Source organism: Anas acuta, chromosome 20 (assembly GCF_963932015.1).
Source record: "Anas acuta chromosome 20, bAnaAcu1.1, whole genome shotgun sequence".
Classification (NCBI taxonomy): Eukaryota; Metazoa; Chordata; class Aves; order Anseriformes; family Anatidae; genus Anas; species Anas acuta.
The window spans coordinates 2390635-2409880 of record NC_088998.1 but is presented as its reverse complement, the minus strand read 5'-3'; the positions used below and the strand labels follow the sequence as shown (position 1 = coordinate 2409880).

The 19246-nt window shown below is 48.6% G+C and overlaps 1 protein-coding gene across 12 annotated transcripts in view; it reads right to left on the bottom strand.

The window, feature by feature from the left end:
- Window positions 1–19246, bottom strand: part of EHMT1 (euchromatic histone lysine methyltransferase 1) — a 112314-nt gene that overhangs the window by 15190 nt on the left and 77878 nt on the right. For 10 of the 12 annotated variants that reach the window (XM_068657446.1, XM_068657449.1, XM_068657445.1 and 7 more), the window contains 12 exons: window positions 18288–18419; window positions 16236–16381; window positions 13393–13536; window positions 11635–11861; window positions 10724–10888; window positions 10138–10220; window positions 8785–8891; window positions 6778–6900; window positions 4706–4807; window positions 3906–4010; window positions 1122–1276; window positions 199–366 (listed from right to left, as the gene is read on the bottom strand). In XM_068657446.1, coding sequence (XP_068513547.1) covers window positions 199–366; window positions 1122–1276; window positions 3906–4010; window positions 4706–4807; window positions 6778–6900; window positions 8785–8891; window positions 10138–10220; window positions 10724–10888; window positions 11635–11861; window positions 13393–13536; window positions 16236–16381; window positions 18288–18419 — 1657 coding nt within the window. The remainder of the gene's footprint in view (window positions 1–198; window positions 367–1121; window positions 1277–3905; window positions 4011–4705; window positions 4808–6777; window positions 6901–8784; window positions 8892–10137; window positions 10221–10723; window positions 10889–11634; window positions 11862–13392; window positions 13537–16235; window positions 16382–18287; window positions 18420–19246) is intronic. The other 2 variants (XM_068657451.1, XM_068657452.1) reach the window with 1 other exon arrangement.

Here is a 19246-nt window from a genome sequence, read left to right as displayed (position 1 = left end):
ATATTTCCATTTGGAAGGATGAATTTACAAGCCTGAATCAGCATGTGTTTAATTCCTGCTAAGCTCAAACTGACCTTCACACCACCAGTTTAGAAAGCTAAGCATGCACTTAGAGCCCTTTCTCCAACCAGGCCTCCAGCCTCCCCCTCGCCAGGGCCGTATTTCACAACCACCAAGCAAAGCCAGCCAGATTCTCACCTGCTCACTACCTTCTCTATCTGGACAGGCTTGTCAGTCGACGATTCTCTAAGAGTCTTGTTCATCTGTAGAGCCACCCAGACCTGAGAGTTAAGGCTGGAGCACTGGAGTGGAGTCTCACCCTCCTTGTTCTTTAAAGTGACATCCGAGCCACGGGAAAGAAACAGACTGCAAAACAGCAAGAAAGGATAAGCATCCCCCAGAGAAACTGCGCAAAGGGAAAAGGAACTGAATCACGTCTCCAGCCAGCCCTTGAGGGACAAGGTAGAATCTGTAGCAGTGAATAATCACCTGAGTTTTCTTTATTAAGCATGGTTCAGTGAATCCTTCTACACGAAGGCGCTGGCAGAAGCCACAGACTGGAGCTCTGGGCAAATCTTGCCTTGCTCCAGGCATGACAAGTGCCTTGCTGGTAGCCAGCCTGACTTCAGGCAGGCTGGAAACTCTCTCTGGCAGGGAAAGACAAGGGGAGGGAAGAGTAGGATGGAAATGGAAATGGAAGAGTCCCATGGGAAACTGGTATTGGACTTGGCCCCTGTTTACATTCACCAGCTTTTGGTGAGGACACACACTGAATTTATTCCTAGCAGTGCCTAAACGAAACAAAAGCCCCGTTACTCTGTTATGCCACAAAAAAAGCTCAAAAGATTGAGGATGCCCAACCCCTTTGTGCTGAGAAGCCCAGGCTGAGCAAAGCCCCTCAAGCCTTCTGCCCAAGACTCCAGGACCACCCCATGTTTTGTGACCTTTGTTACAACAGCTAGTATTTCAGACCCACCATGCCTAGGAGCAGGGCAGCAGAGAAACAAGCCCTCCATCCCAAATTTGGTCTGTGTGTAAAAGCCAGAGGCTATCCCAAACTTCCAGACAAAAAGGAGCATCCAGGGAAGGGGGAGAAGTGGTGGGGCTGGAGCTGTACTTACACCACACACTCGTAGCGGTTCTCTCTGGCTGCAATGTGCAGGGGGGAGTCCCCGTGAATATTCACCGCGTGTAGATCACACTTAGCAGCCAGCAGTATCTCCGCAATGTCAACGCAGCCCGAGAAAGCAGCCCAGTGCAAACAAATATTTTCCTCCTGGAGGGGAAGCAAACAGAGCAGAGAGGCTGTTCAGTGCATTGCAATCCTATTGCTTTGGGACTTCAGCATCCCCAGCTCTGCACCTGGAGCATTCGACACGTAGCTCCCTTCTCCTCCCCTGCACTGCTCATTCTGGCTGGGAGTCCCGAGGCAGGCAGGGGAATCTCTGCGGAGACGAGCAGGGAGTTCTCACTCCAGCCGCCTCCACACGCCGAAGACGGGGAGGCTGCACGCAAAGCGGCCCATCGCCTTCCCTGTGCACGCAGACAAATCGTCTGTCTCCAAGCCACAAAACAATCTGGATCAATCCACGAGAGAGGTGACAGACATGAACAAGCACACTGGAAAAGGCTAGAAGCTGAGCTTCCCCAGCCCAGACACGCAGCAAAACCTGCATGTCTCCCAGGGTTATAAAATGAGAGAGAAGTGTCTGCCAAGCCGGAGTAGAGCACAAGCTGCAGGGTATATGAAGGTGCTAGAAAGAGAACCAGGAGGCACACGGAAAGCAATCAATCCGACTTCAGGCATCTCTTAAATACTGTATGTACTCATCTCTCACTAGCTGCACTAGAAATAGCTGAACACTCATCTTTTTGATGGAGGTATTTTAAGCGCTGGTACTGTTTTCTGTTACAGTGCAATTTGCAGCACACTTTAGAGTCCTTCCCCCTGACAGGCTCTAAAGATGCCGAATACAACAGTGCAATGATAGTAATGATCACCTCACTTTCTTTTCAAGTCAAAGTAAAGCACATCTTTTAGTCACTGCAACTTAACTTAGATGTTCTCTAAAACAAGGAGGCTACTAACATAAACCAGGGAGTGGGGAGACCTTGCTGCATGGCTTCTGCCTCCCACCATGGGTAACACAGAAGAACTCCTCAGCACAACACACCAATCTATGAAAAAATTAATCCCGTCGCTTCCACACCGCACGCTGCCGCTCAGACACATCACAGACACCTAGATCTGCTGCTTTGCACCGGCTACTGCCTAACAGCAGCGTAATTACAATCAGAAGCGTTTCTCGCCAAGGATGATGTTTCCCAGCACAAGCGACAGCGCTTCTTAATGGCTGCAATCAGGAGACTCTGCACTGGGGGTATGTAAGGGATATGCCATACATCCATCTGCTAAGGGGATATTTTTCTTTTAAGTAAATTGTTGACTGGGGCGATTTGATTTTCATCGTTTAATGTGCGATCTTGTAACTGGCAGCCAAAGGTTTCTGTGACAGCTCAGACGAGAGACAGTTTTATTCAGAGTCCGTGCTAGGGCTCTGAAGCCATGCAACAACCCAAAAAGCCCCTGCTCCCTCCTCAATTCTTGCTCTTAGGAAAAGTATGAGGTCTGGACCTGCCTGGGAACGATTTCCATCACCAAGGAAATGGAGGCTCCTGCTGAGAAGGGACTTTCAGACTGGGGAAGGTGACACCCTGACAACAGCTGGGGCTACTCTGAGCTCTATGAGACAACCGTGCCTGCACCTACCCCTGCCAGCACCCACCAGGCACTAGAAGACATATTTGGGAAGACAAATACAGAACAGTGCTTATATCCATTGGAATCAGAAAAGCACCAGCAGCCTTGGGTAAGAAAACGTATCGCCATGAGGTATGCTAGGGAGTGAGCTGACGGCAGGTAAGTATTTGTTGTAAGCACTGTGCAGGAAGCAGTGCAGCCAGTTGCCCCATAGTTATTAAATTATCTCACGTCTCCTACAGACCAAGCCTGGAGGAGCTCATCACACCCTGGTTCACACCCAAGCTTGCCTTGCAGACACTTCTGGGGTTTCAATACCCTTAAAGAGAGGAAGGAAGAAGTAAGAAATACACTAGTAAGAAAAAAAGGAGTTGTGCTGATAAATAAGCTCCGAGCAGAAGCGTGGATGTAGTCTCCTTTTCCCCCTTCAGTCATCTCCCTCTCCTTTTCTCTTTTTTGTTGAAAATCCCCGTGGAAACAACTGAGAGACACAGGGGGCCCCCAGAGTGCCCAGCTGAGGCAAACCCCCTGAGCAACAGAACCCTTCCCACTCAGGCAGGTTTTACAGAGTTGAAGCAGGCCAAGAGCAAGCTCTGGCACACTGGCACACTCCGTCCACGTTGGTGGCTGGGGGTTTGTTGTGCCTAGGAAAAGCCAGCCGTGCAATATTTGCTGGCAGAGTGGCTGCAGCATCTGCCCAATCCATCTGCAGAGCACAAGCATGAGCTCATGCCCCACAAAAAGCAAGCAAGATGTCCCCAACACACACTGGCCCATAAACAAGGAGCAGTCAAGTCTGGTCCTGAGGGCGATCGTCCTGGCACAGCATCCAGGTGAGAGCAGGACAGACCCAGGGAGACCAGAGGTGGTGATGCACAGAGCTAACTATGCCCTGCAGCACCACGCACAGCATCCTTAGGGCTTACATCAGAGGAGCCAGATGAAAAGGACTGCTTGCCCGCTTGTAAAGCTACTTCCACAGTATGGAGGGATTGTTCTCCCACCACGCACTTGCCTCCACTTGTGTCAAGGGATCACTGTGCCTTCCTGCACTGAGCCTAAAATCTGTGTTCTTGGGCTCATTTAGTTTTTAAGCAGAGATTGTGCGTTATTTCTAAAACAGATTTTCCAGGAAGAACCTCACATTGTCTCGAATGTTGATGTCCGACCCCTTCGCCAGCAGCAGCTTCACCAGCTCGATGTGCTTGTACTCAGTGGCCCAGATCATCGGCGTCCAGCCTCCGTCGTCCTGGGGAGGGAATGGAAAGGGTGAGACATGCAGAAAGGACAGGATTATTTCCTGCTGACGGTCACATGCGCCCTGGCAGCCACAGCAGGGTGCACTGCCCGGGAGCCACAGACCCCTTCCCTCCCCACGTCAGCCTCACTGCACTCCTTCAGTCCGTGCTGCTGCAGGGGAAGGTCCCTCAGGGTCCTGCAGAGCCCGGCAGGACTTGAACCACTCTGCCTCAGCAAACTCAAGTTTATTTGCAGCTCAGCACGATGCCGATGGATCTCAGGGGGTTCAAACCCAGATGACTGTCCAAAAGGCACAATGAATGCCAAGCTCCTGTGAAAGCTCTTGCAAAAGCTCACAGAAGCTTCTCACAGACGCTCTGCAACGGTGAGTGCTAGGCGAGACCTGTCCCACAGCAAGACCACCATCCCACCCCTCTCCTAGAGGAGCACAGTTGCACCCTTGGGGAACAGGCTCCTCTGGCAATTTCAGGGTCAAGGAGAAATTACAAATGGAGATTCACAGAGGAAAAGTTTCCATGAGGTCAGCGGGGCGAAGGTTTCTGCACCAGGGCAGAAAGAGACGCCCACGGCACTGCCACCCTGTCACCTTCCTCACATCCTCTCCAGCAACCAGGCAGCACGCTGGCAAGGCTCAAGGCCCTGCCCGGAGAGGAGCAGCTTCTGCACCTTGCAGAAAGACCTCACCTGGCAGTTGACATCCATCTTCCCGTTGGACAGGAGGTACTGGACAACATCGTAGTGCCCCTTCTTGGCAGCCAAGTGCAGACACGTGGAGCCCTCCGCATCCTGGACACAAGCACAGAACAAGCACTCAGGGAACACCCCCTGAAAAGTAGTCCTGTTTCAACCCAAAATATTCTGTTTATACATTTTTTTTGCTGTTTTTATTAGCACGGGGCTTAACCCAACACCTGGTAGCAGGGCAAAAGGGGCTGAGAGCCTCCACAGTGACCAAGACCCACAGTGCCTGCAGCCATGTACCGAGAAACAGGGGATAAAAAACAACAGTAATGGTTAAGAGGAGAAATGCTTCTGGGAGCTGAGAACACAGGGTCTGGTGTAGATGGGCAGGCTGGGGCTGTGAGTCATGATGGAGACACTCCCACACCAACACCGAAAATCTCGTCTGGAGTCTGATTTTTATCAGACGCTTACATCCCAAGAGCTTAGCACACTGCAAGGACTGGAGAGCAGGAAATAAAGAGGAGGAAATGAAAACCTGACAAACAGAATGATTCCTTCCTACTACAGTTTTCTGATGGAGGATTTGCCCTGAACTGAGAACGCAGCACAGGGACGGGGAGCAAGGATGGAAAGCCTCGGGTCAGGGACTGCACCGAGGGGGCTCCCTGGGGCAAAGGAGGGGTTTCCACTCTCCCCAAAAAGCCTGACACATCTGAGTAATGCCACAGCCTTCCCCTTAAATCACTATGAGCCAAGTGCAGCTTCTCCTTGCAGAAGCTCTCTACAGAGAGCTGGCATGTTCTAATACAGATTTTCTGCAGTTTTTGAGTGGGGCTGGTACCTTCTGTTACCAGGATCAGCAGCGTCAGCCCGGGGTCTGAAAAGCCCCCACCCCTCGCCCTGCAGGCTGGGCAGGCTGGGCCCCCCCTCACCAGATACTTCTTGATTTTGCAGGGAAATGGCTGGAGCCAATTTCCAACTGCAATGTTGCCACTTTCAGAAGATGACTAATTTAGTGCAAGAAACTAATTAACATAATAAACTAGTCTAGACTTCAGACATGATCTCAGGCTTCTAATTTGCTTTTGCAAGCTCAGGATTTTTTCCTTCCCTTTACCTTTAGGAGCAGGAAACCTCTTTCCTCTCTGACATGAATAAATCAGGTGAGAAACATTTAGGCTGCTGCAAGGTGCTCGGGACAGCAGCCACCATGAACCCGCATGAGCCTCCCCTGCCCTTTCCCCATTCCCAGCTCAGAACCAGCCTCCCAAGAAGCCAGCTAAGGTTCGGGATGGACACCAGTTCTTATCTTCTGCAATCCTCCCAGCCTAGCTAGCTCCTTCACCCCAGCCCTGCCATACTCCCCAGCAGCAGGACAGGAGCGAGCCAACGGCTGCAGGTTGTAACAAAAAGAAGTTCACATGGGGAGGGTTCCTGTGCTCCAAGCAGAATCTAATTTAAGGGTTTGATAAACGATCTGTGTACTTTCCAAGATTGCAAAGCAACCAGAGCATGCTAAAGATGAACAGACAGCTGCATTTTATTGTATTTGTTGAAATTAAGGGGTAGAGAGTTTAAAGACGGGGTCCAATTTTGCCACTGCAGCGTGACTGCAAGAAAGCACACATTAGGCCTTTGGAAATCAAAGCTTCCTCTGTCATTTTTGCTGGCTTTGCAAGCACCTAATTACCAACCGATTTTAAAATGTCACCCCCAAAATCTCATTATTAATTGCCTGTAGAGGAGGAAACTCTGAAATCAAACTCCAAATGCACTGCAATGGGCTTCTGACAGTAATACTCAGTGGTCTCGTACCTAACCAAATACCCCCACCTTTGGTGACGTGAACTGATGCAGTTACAACAGCATTTCCCCACGTGCACAGAGCCATGACACTGCATCATTAAAATAACACCACCAGCAGCCACAGCCTTCCCAAGCCTTTGAGCCCCAGACAAACAAGTCCATCTCCCCTCTTCCTGGGCACTTCCAACCAAGTCTTAAAACCCATCATGAAAGAAAGAACGGACAGAGGCTTCTTCAGGAGAAAAGGGTAAGGAATAAATTGCTACCTTAGGATCTACTAGTGCTCCAGCCTTGATAAGGTATTTCACAGTTTCCAGGTGGTTGTTTTCCGCTGCTTCCATCAGTGGGGTTCTCTGGTCTTCAGAGCAGGTGTCTATATTCGCACCAGCCTGTTAAGAGGCCAAGGCAAATACAAGGACAACTGTAATCATTACTGGTTAGCAGAGGAAGGATGTGGGAGTAGACATTTAGTAGCAAGTTGTTCCTGAAATTTGGCCATATTAAGCTTGAGAGAAAAAAAAAAAGGAAAAAAAAAAAAAAGAAAGCAGTCAAACTTCACCTGTTTCGGAAAGCAGCACACTCTACTTGCCCTCTTTCCTGCCTTCTACAGCCACCAACCAGGGCACAGGGAAGTGAACAGCTGCTGTTAAACAACTCTTGTCACTAATGCTTTTTGTCCTATGCTTCTTGGATAGCCTGGGTAGCAATTCTGAAGAAATCAGCACTCTTCTTTTTCAGAAGCTTTGTTTTCCCTGCTCTATCATTTCTCCAGACACGACGATCAGGCAGACAGCACTTGCCAACACCCTAAGCAGTAGGAACAACTTCCTGATTGCAACAGAGGTGGGAGATGTCAAAAATTCTGGAGACTGGCTGTTTCTGTTGAAGTCGATGCTAATGTTTCTATAGATGTCTCTAAGAATTCATTAAGTCCAACTCACAGTGCCTTGGACCAAAATCATCTTTTCCAGAACTCTACCATCTCATGCATCTTGCCTATTTTAACTCTTTGGTTTAGCTCAGTAATCCACCCAATACTTAAAACCAAAAGAAAATTTAGGAAACAGCACAACTCATGGCAGACCACGCATGCATATATGCACGAAGCAAAGAGCTGTTTACAGCAGGAGCACGCTGACTCAGCTTCACCTGGCACAAGATGGCCCCATTGCTTTTGGGTGCTTCCCACTGAATGTATTTGTTTTGCCTACTCTTAAATAGTGAGAGCAACTCAGACCAGAGAAGAGGTATTTCAAGTTTAACACGCTGGGGACAGTCCCAGCTAAACACTGCACTACTGCAATAGCCAGGCATCAGGGAACAGACAAAAAAGTAAACGACCCTGGAAACAAACCAGCCCTTCTGATACTTGATTTGAATTTTTTGTAGTATCTTGAAAAATTTGCTCTGTTTACTCCTATGAGTCATTCCGTTGTCTTCGCTTGCAGTAACTCGAGTGAAGCTGCACCTTCAAACAGCACTGTGCATGCTGAGACGCAACATCTCAGTGGGCTCGTTTTCAAAGACGTGGCATTGACAGTTTCTCAAAAGCCTTTTAAGGTTTACTAGTCACAAAGGGTAACCAAAACCCAACCAGTCACTCAGGACAATGTATGCCAATACTAAAAATGAAAGCTATAACTCTTGAAAGGTTTCTGTTTTCTTCACATCATTTTACAGGGTTACTCTCACTGAACTGTTATGTCTTTCACCATCTTCCCTCACTCAAATTCATCACAGCCTAAATCTCAGACAACAGGTGAAACTTGCATCTTTCCTCCTCTTCTTTTCACATACTTGGCATTTGCACTGTAAAGGAAAACCCTGCTGCAGTTTCTCAGTTTTTGACAGAAGGCAAGGCAGGGTCTGCTAGCTCGCAGGCTCTGGAGCCTACCCACCATCGTTACAGAGAGGAACTTGGCAGCAGCTCGCAGCTCTCCTGCAGGCTGCCAGTGGTCAGCCTGTGCTGGCACATCTGGCCGTGCACTACGCCGCTGGGTGTGCTCAGGCACAGGGGCTCCCACCTGCTCCACTACAACAAAGCTTCACGTGCTCACTGCCCAGACAGCAAAGCTTGTCTGGAGAATGGCCTAGAAAGTCAGCTTCAGTTGTGTCATCTGAGTGTTCACACTGCTCTCTGCCACTCTTCCTGCAGCAAACCCTGAAAATTAGGTTTTTCAGTGCTGATTTTCAAGCGTGCTTTAGCTGTGTGGGGCAGGAGACCAAAAACCACAGAAAATTGCTTGTACAGAAAAACCTAAGTGGAGACAGACCTGAATCAGCATATGGCAGATGTCCACGTGGCCAGACTCAGCGGCAGCATGGAGAGGGGTTCTCTTACTCTGATGCTCCATTTTAAAATTAGGGTCAATTCCATCCACTGAAAAACAGAGCAGAGATGCTTTCAACCACAATTCAGAGATTAGAGAAAAGCGTAACAAGAGCGTCCCCAGCCCATCCTCAGCCCTTCTCATGTCTCACTACACACGCAAGCCAAAAAGCTCTCAGGGCAGTCCCATGGACATTCGATATGCAGCAGCCCTCAAACCAGGCACTTCAGAAACACCGTGGAATATAATACGCTTAAGGCACTCCAATTTCCCAGGCCATCTCCCTCAGATTCACAGTTCCCCATCTCTCACTGCAACAAATACCATCGGAACCACACAAGGATAAAAAGGAAAAAAAATGCTGCTGTTGTAAACAACAGTCAGTACTACCCAGCTTTTTTGTCTCAGGACCGCTACTAACTGCACTTGCTATTAGTGATCCTCTTTGCGTCCCTGTAAGCACAGGCTGCAAAGTGGATGGAGCTCCTCCAACTAACACGAGCTCAGGATCTGGCCAGAGATTCTCACAGCTGTGCAAAGACTGACAGATGATGATGACAGCCAGACAAAGATGTCTGGGCATGATAACATGTTGCATATGATGAGGCCATAGTTAAATATCAATGAATAACATTTTGGTGCTATTGAAGACACGAACAATGAAGCTAACACTTGCTAGGAGAAAAAAGAAGAGTCTGATAACGCAAAAGAACAGAGAGCATCCAAAAATGTACTGCAAAGTACTGGAGTGGAAAGGAAATGATCCTAAGTGAAACGCTGTGTCCTTCACAGGGGGTGATTCCTCTGGAATATTTGTTGGTAAAAACAACCCAAACCAGATCTAAGTCAGCTGGTGAGACAGTTATGTACCCCCAGAGCAAAGCCCCGTGTGTTGAAGGTCTCTTCCTTTCTGCTCTCTTGCAGATTGGTCTTAATTTAAACACACTCCCATCTTTTTACCTCTCCCCTGGATGCAAATAACTAGTTAGCCCACTGCATGGGGAGGCAAAGGTTTGTTGGACTGGAAAAATCATACACAGGTCATATGGGGGCAGAAACAACTTCTCGGGATAAAACCATGTCCAACTGCAGAAGCACGCTGGGAGCAAGTCCACATTTTCACAGCCATTTCTGATGACACATTACTTGCAAAAGTGGCTTTCTCCTCCAACACCACTCACAAGGGGCAGTGGGGAATATGACGTGCTGCCATGCTGGGAACTGGACTCTGGCAACTGCCTGGCAGGAGCTGGGAGTACTGCCAGACACGCAATATCCTGGGAAAGAGCCACCTACCCAACATAAGCAGGACTTTTTGCAGCTCTCCTTGCCTTGCAGAGAAGTATAACTGCTTTGGATGGAACCGTAACTTCTTGGGTCTGCAGGAGTGGGGAAAGAGGCAGAATTAATACTCACTGAAGAACATCCCCAGCATTTTACCCCAACCCACACCATGGGCATGACAAAGTCTGTCCTTAGAGTACAGCTCAAGAGCCAGGAGTAACCAAGAATATCAACACTCCAGGAGATATTCAAACTTCCAGCTCCAACCACAGCCAGCCTTGTTGTAACGATGGCCGTACCTATTTTCATGATGCTAAACAAAAATCCAGGATCTTAATACTGTAAATGGGAACTCCTAGTAGTGACAGCTAAAGTTAGAGGGCCAATGAAAAACTAAATCCTCCAGACGAATTACTACAACATTCAGAGCTACAGCTGCTCTCTTGAATCAGTGATCTGTTGCGACTAACAAGTGACTGGAGTGAATAAAAATGTGCAAGGTATCAGTGGCATCAAAATCCAGAGAAGCTAAATCTCAGTATTCTCTACATTAAGCAACTCTGCTGGGAACTGGAAGATGCAGAGGCCTTTTTCTTACTTTTCTGAGTCCAGGGCAATCAGGGCACTTTCCAGAGTTTCTTTAACTGGTCCCTGGGTCAGGCTAGTAGTAGGCTTTGGAAAAACTGAAGACCCAGCTAAGTCAAACCCCTCAGCAGCCGAACTTTCTGGCTTGTCTTCCTCTGACAATCGTGTTCCAGTGCCACTGAAGAGAAAAACAAGAGACAGCCAAAGCACAACCATTAAAAATATACAGCATTATGTGTATCTTATGCCAAAGAAGGAAAGGGAATGGATTTTAAATCGACATATAGTGTAAGCAAAATTGAAACACAAACCAATATATTTTACAGCCTTTTTGGTAAGAACTTGCCCTGAAAAGTAGTTTCATTGCCCTATGATTACATTTTGATGTACTCTGTGCAATAACAAACAGAAGAACACGGGGCTGAGTGCACTGCCCTGCTCCTGCAAGCCACGAAAGCCATCAGAACAAGATCAGAACACGTGGGAACTCAGAGCACTGCTCATCACAAGGATGGCTCCATCTATATTTGGTTCTGGTCTGATTTTGGTTTTTTTACCTGTGCCCACTGCTGTAAGTCGGCAGCTGAGGCTAGACACACCATATGAATTTCCCTCTCGTTCAAAAACCAAACCTGGCAACATCAACTCATTTCACTATTATTTCTTTGCTAACAATAAGAGGAAGGAATCGTATTAACTCCTAAACCTATCTTCACAGCCTCTGCCCCAGCTCACCCTGTGGTTGCTGGGCTCCTCTCTGGCACAGTGAAGAGCACAGAATACGCTTGCAAATTGCTGTATTGGAGCTTGGCTTATCAGAGCAGGACCAGAAAATGCTTTGCTCTGCCAGGAGGAGCACAAGCATTCAAATGCAAAGCATGGTCTGGCACAAGGGTTGAGGTTGCCACGTGCTCCCAAGCTCACCTCCCTGTCGTGGTATCAGCCCTTCCCTCCACAGCTGCTGGTTTTTGCTGCTCGTAGGTCAGCGACACTGTTGAGGTCGTGTCTGCTTTTGCTATTGTCACCTCCTTTGCCTTGGAGGCCTCTTCCCCGCAGTGTGGGCAGTAGCTCGTGTCGTTGACCTGGGAGGCACAGTTCTTGTGGAAACGGTGGGAGATGCTGCTCTCAGGCTGACACTCCATGAAAGTGCCCTAAAAGAACCACAGAGGAGACATTCACACCTTGGTCACTACATGCCTTACCCCTTCTACATGCTTCATCCGCAGAGCTCTTAAATACTTCATCACCACTCTTGTCCCTTGCGCTTCCAGTACAGTAAGCAAGCACTGCCACTTTAGAAGAGAACAAAACCAAGGTAATAGGAAAAAACTCACTTGGTTAGGAACTGCAAAGCAAGTTTTTAATTGCATTTGGCAAACAGAACCAGAAAGTCCCATTTTCCAGCTCTTTCCTCTAACACTTGAAGTTCTTGCTTACGTTTCTAGAAGTGCCAGTGTACTGTAAGGATGCTCCCAAAACTGGAAAAGAAAACTTCAAACCTGTGTGCTGAGCCAGCGTTAAAACTACCTAACAAACCTGCACACAAACCTTTCAAGGAACTACATTAACATAATTAAATCAGCTGTTAATCCCAATGAAACCCAAAGCATGCGACTTCTCTGCTTGGACCAGCCCTGGTTTTATGCTGTTTAACCCCAATAACGTGGCTGACTGCTCATTCAACAGATGTGAGCAACCTTTCCTAAAATTATTTTCTCTTTCCTGCAAAGTCCTCCGAGCTGAACTGACGGTACCCCAGAATTCATCACTCTATCCTATTAGTGCTACCTAAAGCCCTACCGTGCTGTGTTATTAGTGACTGATAACCCAGACAAACACTCCCAGGTTCTCCTTTATGAACTATGACATGTCACTCAGAGATGCAAGAGCATTTAAGGAAAGGTTAGCCAAAGCCCACTCTTCTCCTGAATTCATGGTCCTCCCAAGAAATCTAATTAACTCTATGTCAGCTTTGCAAAATGTCTTTAAGGGTTTTGAGAATTTTATCTTTTAAATGATCTTTGACTCAGCATGAAAACTCAGGATGGCTCCATTTATTACCATTACTATAATGTTGAGACTACTGTAGCATCTTTCATTGAGTTATCTTAAAGAACTCTCACATCAGACAATTAAGCTGCCCCATCACCTCGGGAGTCCCTCAACTGGTGTTTTACCAACAGGGAAATAGGACACTGACATCTTAAAGGACTGGACCAATGCTATTAAAAGCCTCAGTGGCAGAGGTGGAAGAAGCAGCTGGAGATCTCAAACACTGCCTTGTTCAGGTGCCATCACTCAGGTTCTCCACCTAAGCCTTCATGAGCGGGCTGGGGGACAGAACCAATTCTTTTGTACACCAACTCATTTACAAACCAGGCCAATACCATTTTTGATGTGATTGAGTGTACAGAGGAAGAAAGAACCCTTCTTCCAAAAAAAAATCCTAAGGCGAGACTTCCACCCCTTTGGTAACACCCCTTGGGGTCTCCAGGAAGTTAAAGGTGACAATTGCAGCTACCCTCACACAGGTTGCTGTTGAAAACACCATCTGACGTGCTGTGGAACGAGGTGGAGCTTATGCCAGGAAGTCAGTAAACCCCTTTAGGTACATCTCCACCTTCAGCTCTTCCAGCTACTGCGACACGTACCCCATTCCCTAGATTGAGAGCACGGACTTACTGCAGTGCAAAAGTATCCACAGCCAGGGCAACACTGGTGTTTCACCATCCTCCCTCTATGGTCCTCACACAGCACCAAAAGCTGGACTTTGTTAGACGGGCGCATCAGTTCATACTTAACCACACTGTTTGTGCATCGGCCCAGCTGGAACGGGAGAAATTAAAGGAAATGAAATTACTGGAGACCAAAACACTCTCTGTGCTTGTGCGGAGGAAGATTTTGCACACTGCCTTGATGAGCCCTGGCTTTTTCACAGTAATTCAGATGTGTGCCAGATAGCATTAGCAGTGCAGCAGGAAGCTGTGAAAGCTGCTCTCACAGGAAGAAATGCATCATTTGCTAACTAACATGCATGTGGACCAGAGTCGTTTGTTCCTTGCAAGAAAAATCGTAACTGGAAATACGCACCAGCCAAGCAGCCACAGAAGGGGCAGTCCCAGGGGCCTGACTCACACAGCACACGCTCTTGTTTTGCGAGGAAGAGCGGGTGTCGGTGACCAAGAGAATAAGACCATACGCACTAAATCTTGTTACTGTTCAAAAGTATAAGTCACAGGAAGATAAAGGGAAAAATAATTGCTCTGCGTTGCCAGCTAAGTTATCGTCTGTACTGGTTCCAGCACTGGCCCCTGCCCAGACCACAGGGATGAAGAGCCAGGCTTTCACGAGAGCTCAGCTAAAGTCAGATTTTGAGCGTGTTTTCTGAAATATTTTACCAACGTACAACTCTGGGCTTACAAGCTGCCTTCTCTTATAGCACACCTCGTTCTGTTAATGACAGCGGGCTCCATAGCTGGGGCTTTTCCCACCAAAGTTACTCACTCTGCTGTGTCAGAAGGACCAGAGCTTCCTCCCTTCTGCTACCCGTGCACACGTCTATGACATTTTCACATCCTCGTTGCCACCTGCCAGCACGATGTGACTGGGTTTGGGTTCTCTAACTTCCTCTGATAATAACCTTGCTTACCCCAGATGTTTGGCAGAGCACATTTCTGAACTAGAACTATAAACATGCAAGGCTTCTACAAGGAAACATCCCTACCGAAATCTGGGCACAGTTTACTGTGTGCTGCCACCGTGACCAGGCGGGTCGGTAAGGAACACTGCGTGCTCATCACTAACAGGCTGTCTACCTGAGGATTGATTTGCTGCTTTTTCTCAGCAAAACTGAACTTCTTCTCTCTCTCCCTCTTTTTTTTTTTTTTTTTTTTTTTTTTTTTTAACTACACTCCTCCTAAAATCAACATCCCTAGAGAAAAAAAGAACAGATTTTTAACCTGAGCTCATGTTTCCCCCTTAGCATCTGATCCAGCTTACCCAGACTGCAGCTGCAATGTCTGCCTGTGGCTGTGCCACCTTGGCTAGTGACCACTGCTAACACACAGACCCCAGGGGCTGCAGGACAGGACTGTGCCATTGATTTTACTTCTGAGGGGAGGAAATTTGATTAAGATGGGAAAAGCTGCACTGTCTCTGCAAGGAAGTCCCTGCGTTATTGTGTCACGCTATATTATTTGTTAGAAAAGTCTAAAAAGTACAAAATGATTAATTGCTATTTTCCAGCCATTAGAGAGTGCAGCACGGTGCTCATAACTATTTATAACATTATCCAAGGACACGACAGTCTTAAGAACCCACTATTCATACACATAATATCCTTACAACATCTATGAGTCACTTATCCCATCATGAAAAAGAATCTGACATAAAGCATGGCCTTTGCTATTCCTTTCTCTGATTTATCTGAGGAAAGATAAATCAGAGAAAGGAATATCTGGGGAAAGAGCTGTCAAACAACCATAGAAACTCTTCTGTATACTCTGTGTTTATTTAGAAACGCTGGAGCTCCCCTCTCTCCCATAAATCTCCAGGGCGTTCTCTCCTTAATTAATCAATTTTGTCATGCTATTGAAATTCCTCTCTCTATAGGTACCAGCACATACAAACAGAAGTAGAGCTGGGCTGTAAATTTGATTATCTCTTCCTCCCTCCATCCTGGGATCCTCCAGAAGAACCAGGAGTGCTCTGACTCCTTGTCCTACTACCAGTAAGTATCAGAGCACTGCAGCATGGCTGCAGGTCAGCTGAAACTTCCAAGAAACCCAAGTGCCTCCCAGAAAAATGAGCACTTAACTGGGTTTGTTTCCGTCCCGCAGTCTTACTTTTCAGACTGTGGGAGGGAGTCACTTCTGCCACTTACTTCCAAGCCTCGTGGAATCACCAGAGCCCAACTAGCCCAGCTGTGATGACAGAGAGGCATCAAGTGCAACCGTTTCCAGCCAGCCAGACCTGGAGGCTGCGCAGGGCTGCCAGGACATAGGAAGCTTTGTAACAGAAGCCTCTTGGGGGGAGGAGGAAAGAGGAGGGCCAAGGGAGACTGAGCTGGTGGACAGCATGCCAAGTTCCAGAAACTCAAGAGCTGGCTACAGAAAGGTTTGCATCAGCTCCTTCGTAGTCAAGGGAAACCAGCTCCAAGCTTCCCCTGATTGGATTCTCTCACTTTGATGCATGCTGATGTATTTTAGCCCACTTGGCCTGAAGTGTGGCTGTTACATCAACTCGATCCAGCTACACAGGCCAGGACAAGCAGCAGATCCACCCAGTGCCTCTCCAGTTAGCCCTGCAGACTGCACCTGCTCCCTTTAGAGTGGCTTTAACCCAAACGTGCGACCTATGCAGAGTGTTTGAGCGAGATGTTTGCCCAGCACCCCAGCAGGCTCCCAGCCTAGCAGGCTGCGGAGCCTCTGCGTGACCCTGACGCATGCTCCTGGCACGGCTCTGTTTTCTTTCTGTCTCTGTCCTCAGGAGAAAAGTCTGCGAGAAGCTGAAAGACAGGCTCCTACCTCGTTATCCACGCTCTCCGTGGCCATGCACTGGTTGTTGGCTAGTGTGGTGATCTCTCTGCTTTTGGGGGTTTCCATTCGACAGCTACAGAGGGGGACTTCCTGGAGACCATCTACTTCCATTGCTTCAGGGCCATTGGAAAGACCTAGGGCACAGAAGAGCAGCGAATGAACTCTGAAGTCACCTTCCAGGAGAAAGGATGCAGCCGTCTATCAACACCGCCCATGTCCTGTGGCACCTTCCCACTCCACATCCTGAGTCAGAAATCATCTAAACCCTGCAGAACAGACCCCTTCTTACACCAGATGGAGTTTGCAGAAGCACACCGTACTTTTCCAAGTCCAGCCACGCTACAGATGACGGTGCTGAATTAAGAATAGGAAGTTAAGAACAGCTTATTCTGAGAAAACCCCAACACGCAAAGCAACGACGAGGTACAGATTGTTATCAGTCTGTCTCTCCTCCACACCTACTCCACAACGCTGTGCTCTGGCACCAGAAAATTTGTAGGAAACCACCTGAAGTTGGAAATTTGTATAGTTAGTGGAGTGATAAATAGAGAAGATCAGGAAAGCACGAACTTCTATTTGCAGGAGCTTATTACACAGACGGGAAAACACAATTCCTGGGACTATTTGGTCTCAGCCAACCAAAAATTATTGTTTTTGGAAAGAGAACAAGCCCAAGAAAAGACAACAGCAAAATGTTCAGATGTTCTTGCTTTCTCCTCATCTCTTTCTTCCAGATTTTTAACATTTCCAAGCCTTTATAGAGGTGGATAAAGGCTGTGAAGGGGACACAGGGCCGGGCATGGGGCACAGTGTGAATGTTCTTGTGGCACCTCTGAATCTGTGAATTCAGCTCCATTACTTGGTTCCCTGCGACTGCAGAACACTGATCTGATGACACAGGGGTTACTTCTTGTCCTGCACACTTATTTGAACCCTACATAGCTGTAACATCTCTTGCAAGGTTTTAAACCCTCAAATATTTACCTGTGGCTCACCCTGAAGTGTCCCAAGGTTCCTCTACCCAAGCCTGCTATGGGTTTGAGTCCCAGTCAGAAGGAAGCGCGCTGCTGTTCATTCCTCAAAGGACAGTTATTTTGCTGCACAATTGCAGAAACTAACACCACTCCTGAGGGAGATTCCTCCGTAGCTGTCCTGGCAAAGGCAGCACTCCCCCCATTCCTGCCCGTGGCCATGGCCCTATCAGCTGAGCAGAAACTCCTTTCATCTTGTAAGGAGTTCCCTTTGGCTGACAAGTTGCACGACCGAGCCCTGAGAGGGGATATTTCAAGACACGTAAGCAGAAGGAAAGGCCTTGTAGCTTTCATGTAATATCCTGCACAGATATTAAATGTTCAAGAGCTTTTTCTATGACCACAAATCACAAAGCTCATTCCTCGCCTTCCAAGCTGTCACTTTCATAATCTTTTTGACATCCCGAGGCTCCGGTGAAAGCATCCCTTGTCCATCCTGACCCTCCCTTGGTGGCAAACACTCCCACCCATTCTTTGGCACGCCTCTATCAAAAGAGCCAGACAACCTTTGAAAGCAAACGAGCAGCAGGGGACAGGCAGACAGCTCGAGGCCAGCGAGGACGTGCTGGAGCCCAGGTTCAGCACTGGGAACAGCGGCTGCTCGGCGCGGGGGTGAGCATCCAGACACCCCCAGCCACCAAGGCTGGTCCCCTCCCCATAGTCCTGGGGCTGAACGAGGGGATACTGCGGGCACCAAACGAGGGGACTTGGGAAGAGGCTAAATACGCGTTGCCCAAGGACAGGAGAGGGGGACAGACAGACTGACACCTCCCTCCTTGGCAGGGCTCTCAAGCCACTCATCTCCACCGCTCCCACCCCAGCCCGGCTCCCGGGGCGAGGACACCCTCACGCCCTTGCCCAGCGGCCGGGTGCCTCTCCGGCGAGGCCACCGTTCAGCTGGGGGTGCTGGCAGCCACCAGGGGGCATCCGGGGCTCCGCCGGCTGCTCGGGCTGAGCCAGCGAACAAAGACCAACATGGGCCATGGCCGGCGTCAGAGCCCGCACTCACCTTCCGCCTGCGAGGAGAGAATTCCCTTCACCCGGAGATCCAAGGAATCCAGAGACACCTCCATGTACTCCATGCTGTTGTCCTGGCCTGACCCCTCTCTGCCTCCCAACGATGATTTATAGGCTTCAGCACCTAGATTAAAACACGTATATTTACATAGCTAAAAAAAATAAATAAAAAAAAAATGCGTGCGTGTGGGAAGGCCATATTTAACCACGCAGGCTGGCTGCAGGCTCCTCGGAGAGGCTGGGAGCACAGATGCACGGAGAATTATGAAAATGTAACATCTGGGCATATATGGCACAATTGATCTCTCATCTCTTATCTCCTTCCCTGTCTGATCAGGCAGATTTTCCACTTTCCACTTAGGTAGGTAACAAAGGAAAGAAGAAAGGAGACCAGGAAGTTCTGCCTCTGAAAGGCACATCTGCCTCCTGCCGTACTGCAACAGCAGCAGAAGCTTAAATGGCACGAGGAAGGGACGGAACCAGGGCTCGGCGCATTCTCCTGTCTCCAACCTGCTGCGAAGGCTCCAGGTACACTCTGGCCAGGCAGAGCGAGCCGGCTAACAACGCGCGGGGTGAGGAGGACGAGGCAGGTGACATTCAGCTTCATGGGAGGGGAAAACATCAAAGCCAAGTCCTGGCTCTAAGCGAACAAAGTGGCTGCTGGAAGGGGATCGCGTGGGGGATCCCTCGCAGCCTTCGTGGGAATTGTCATCTCGTCGCATTCCCTTGGCTTCAGCTCTCTCTCCTGGTTTGCTTCTCCCACTCAGGCTTGGCCAAGAGACTTGTGTTAGCCTGAAAGCCTGGCTGCCACCTTTATTTAAGGGGCGGAAAACCAGTCTGCATCTGAAATGAAGAATTCGCTATTTGCTGTGAAAGGGATCAATGGCCCCGCTTCCTTTTTAGAAGGGGTTTGCCTCGGGAGGAACAGGAGCACGTCAGATGAGTGACAAA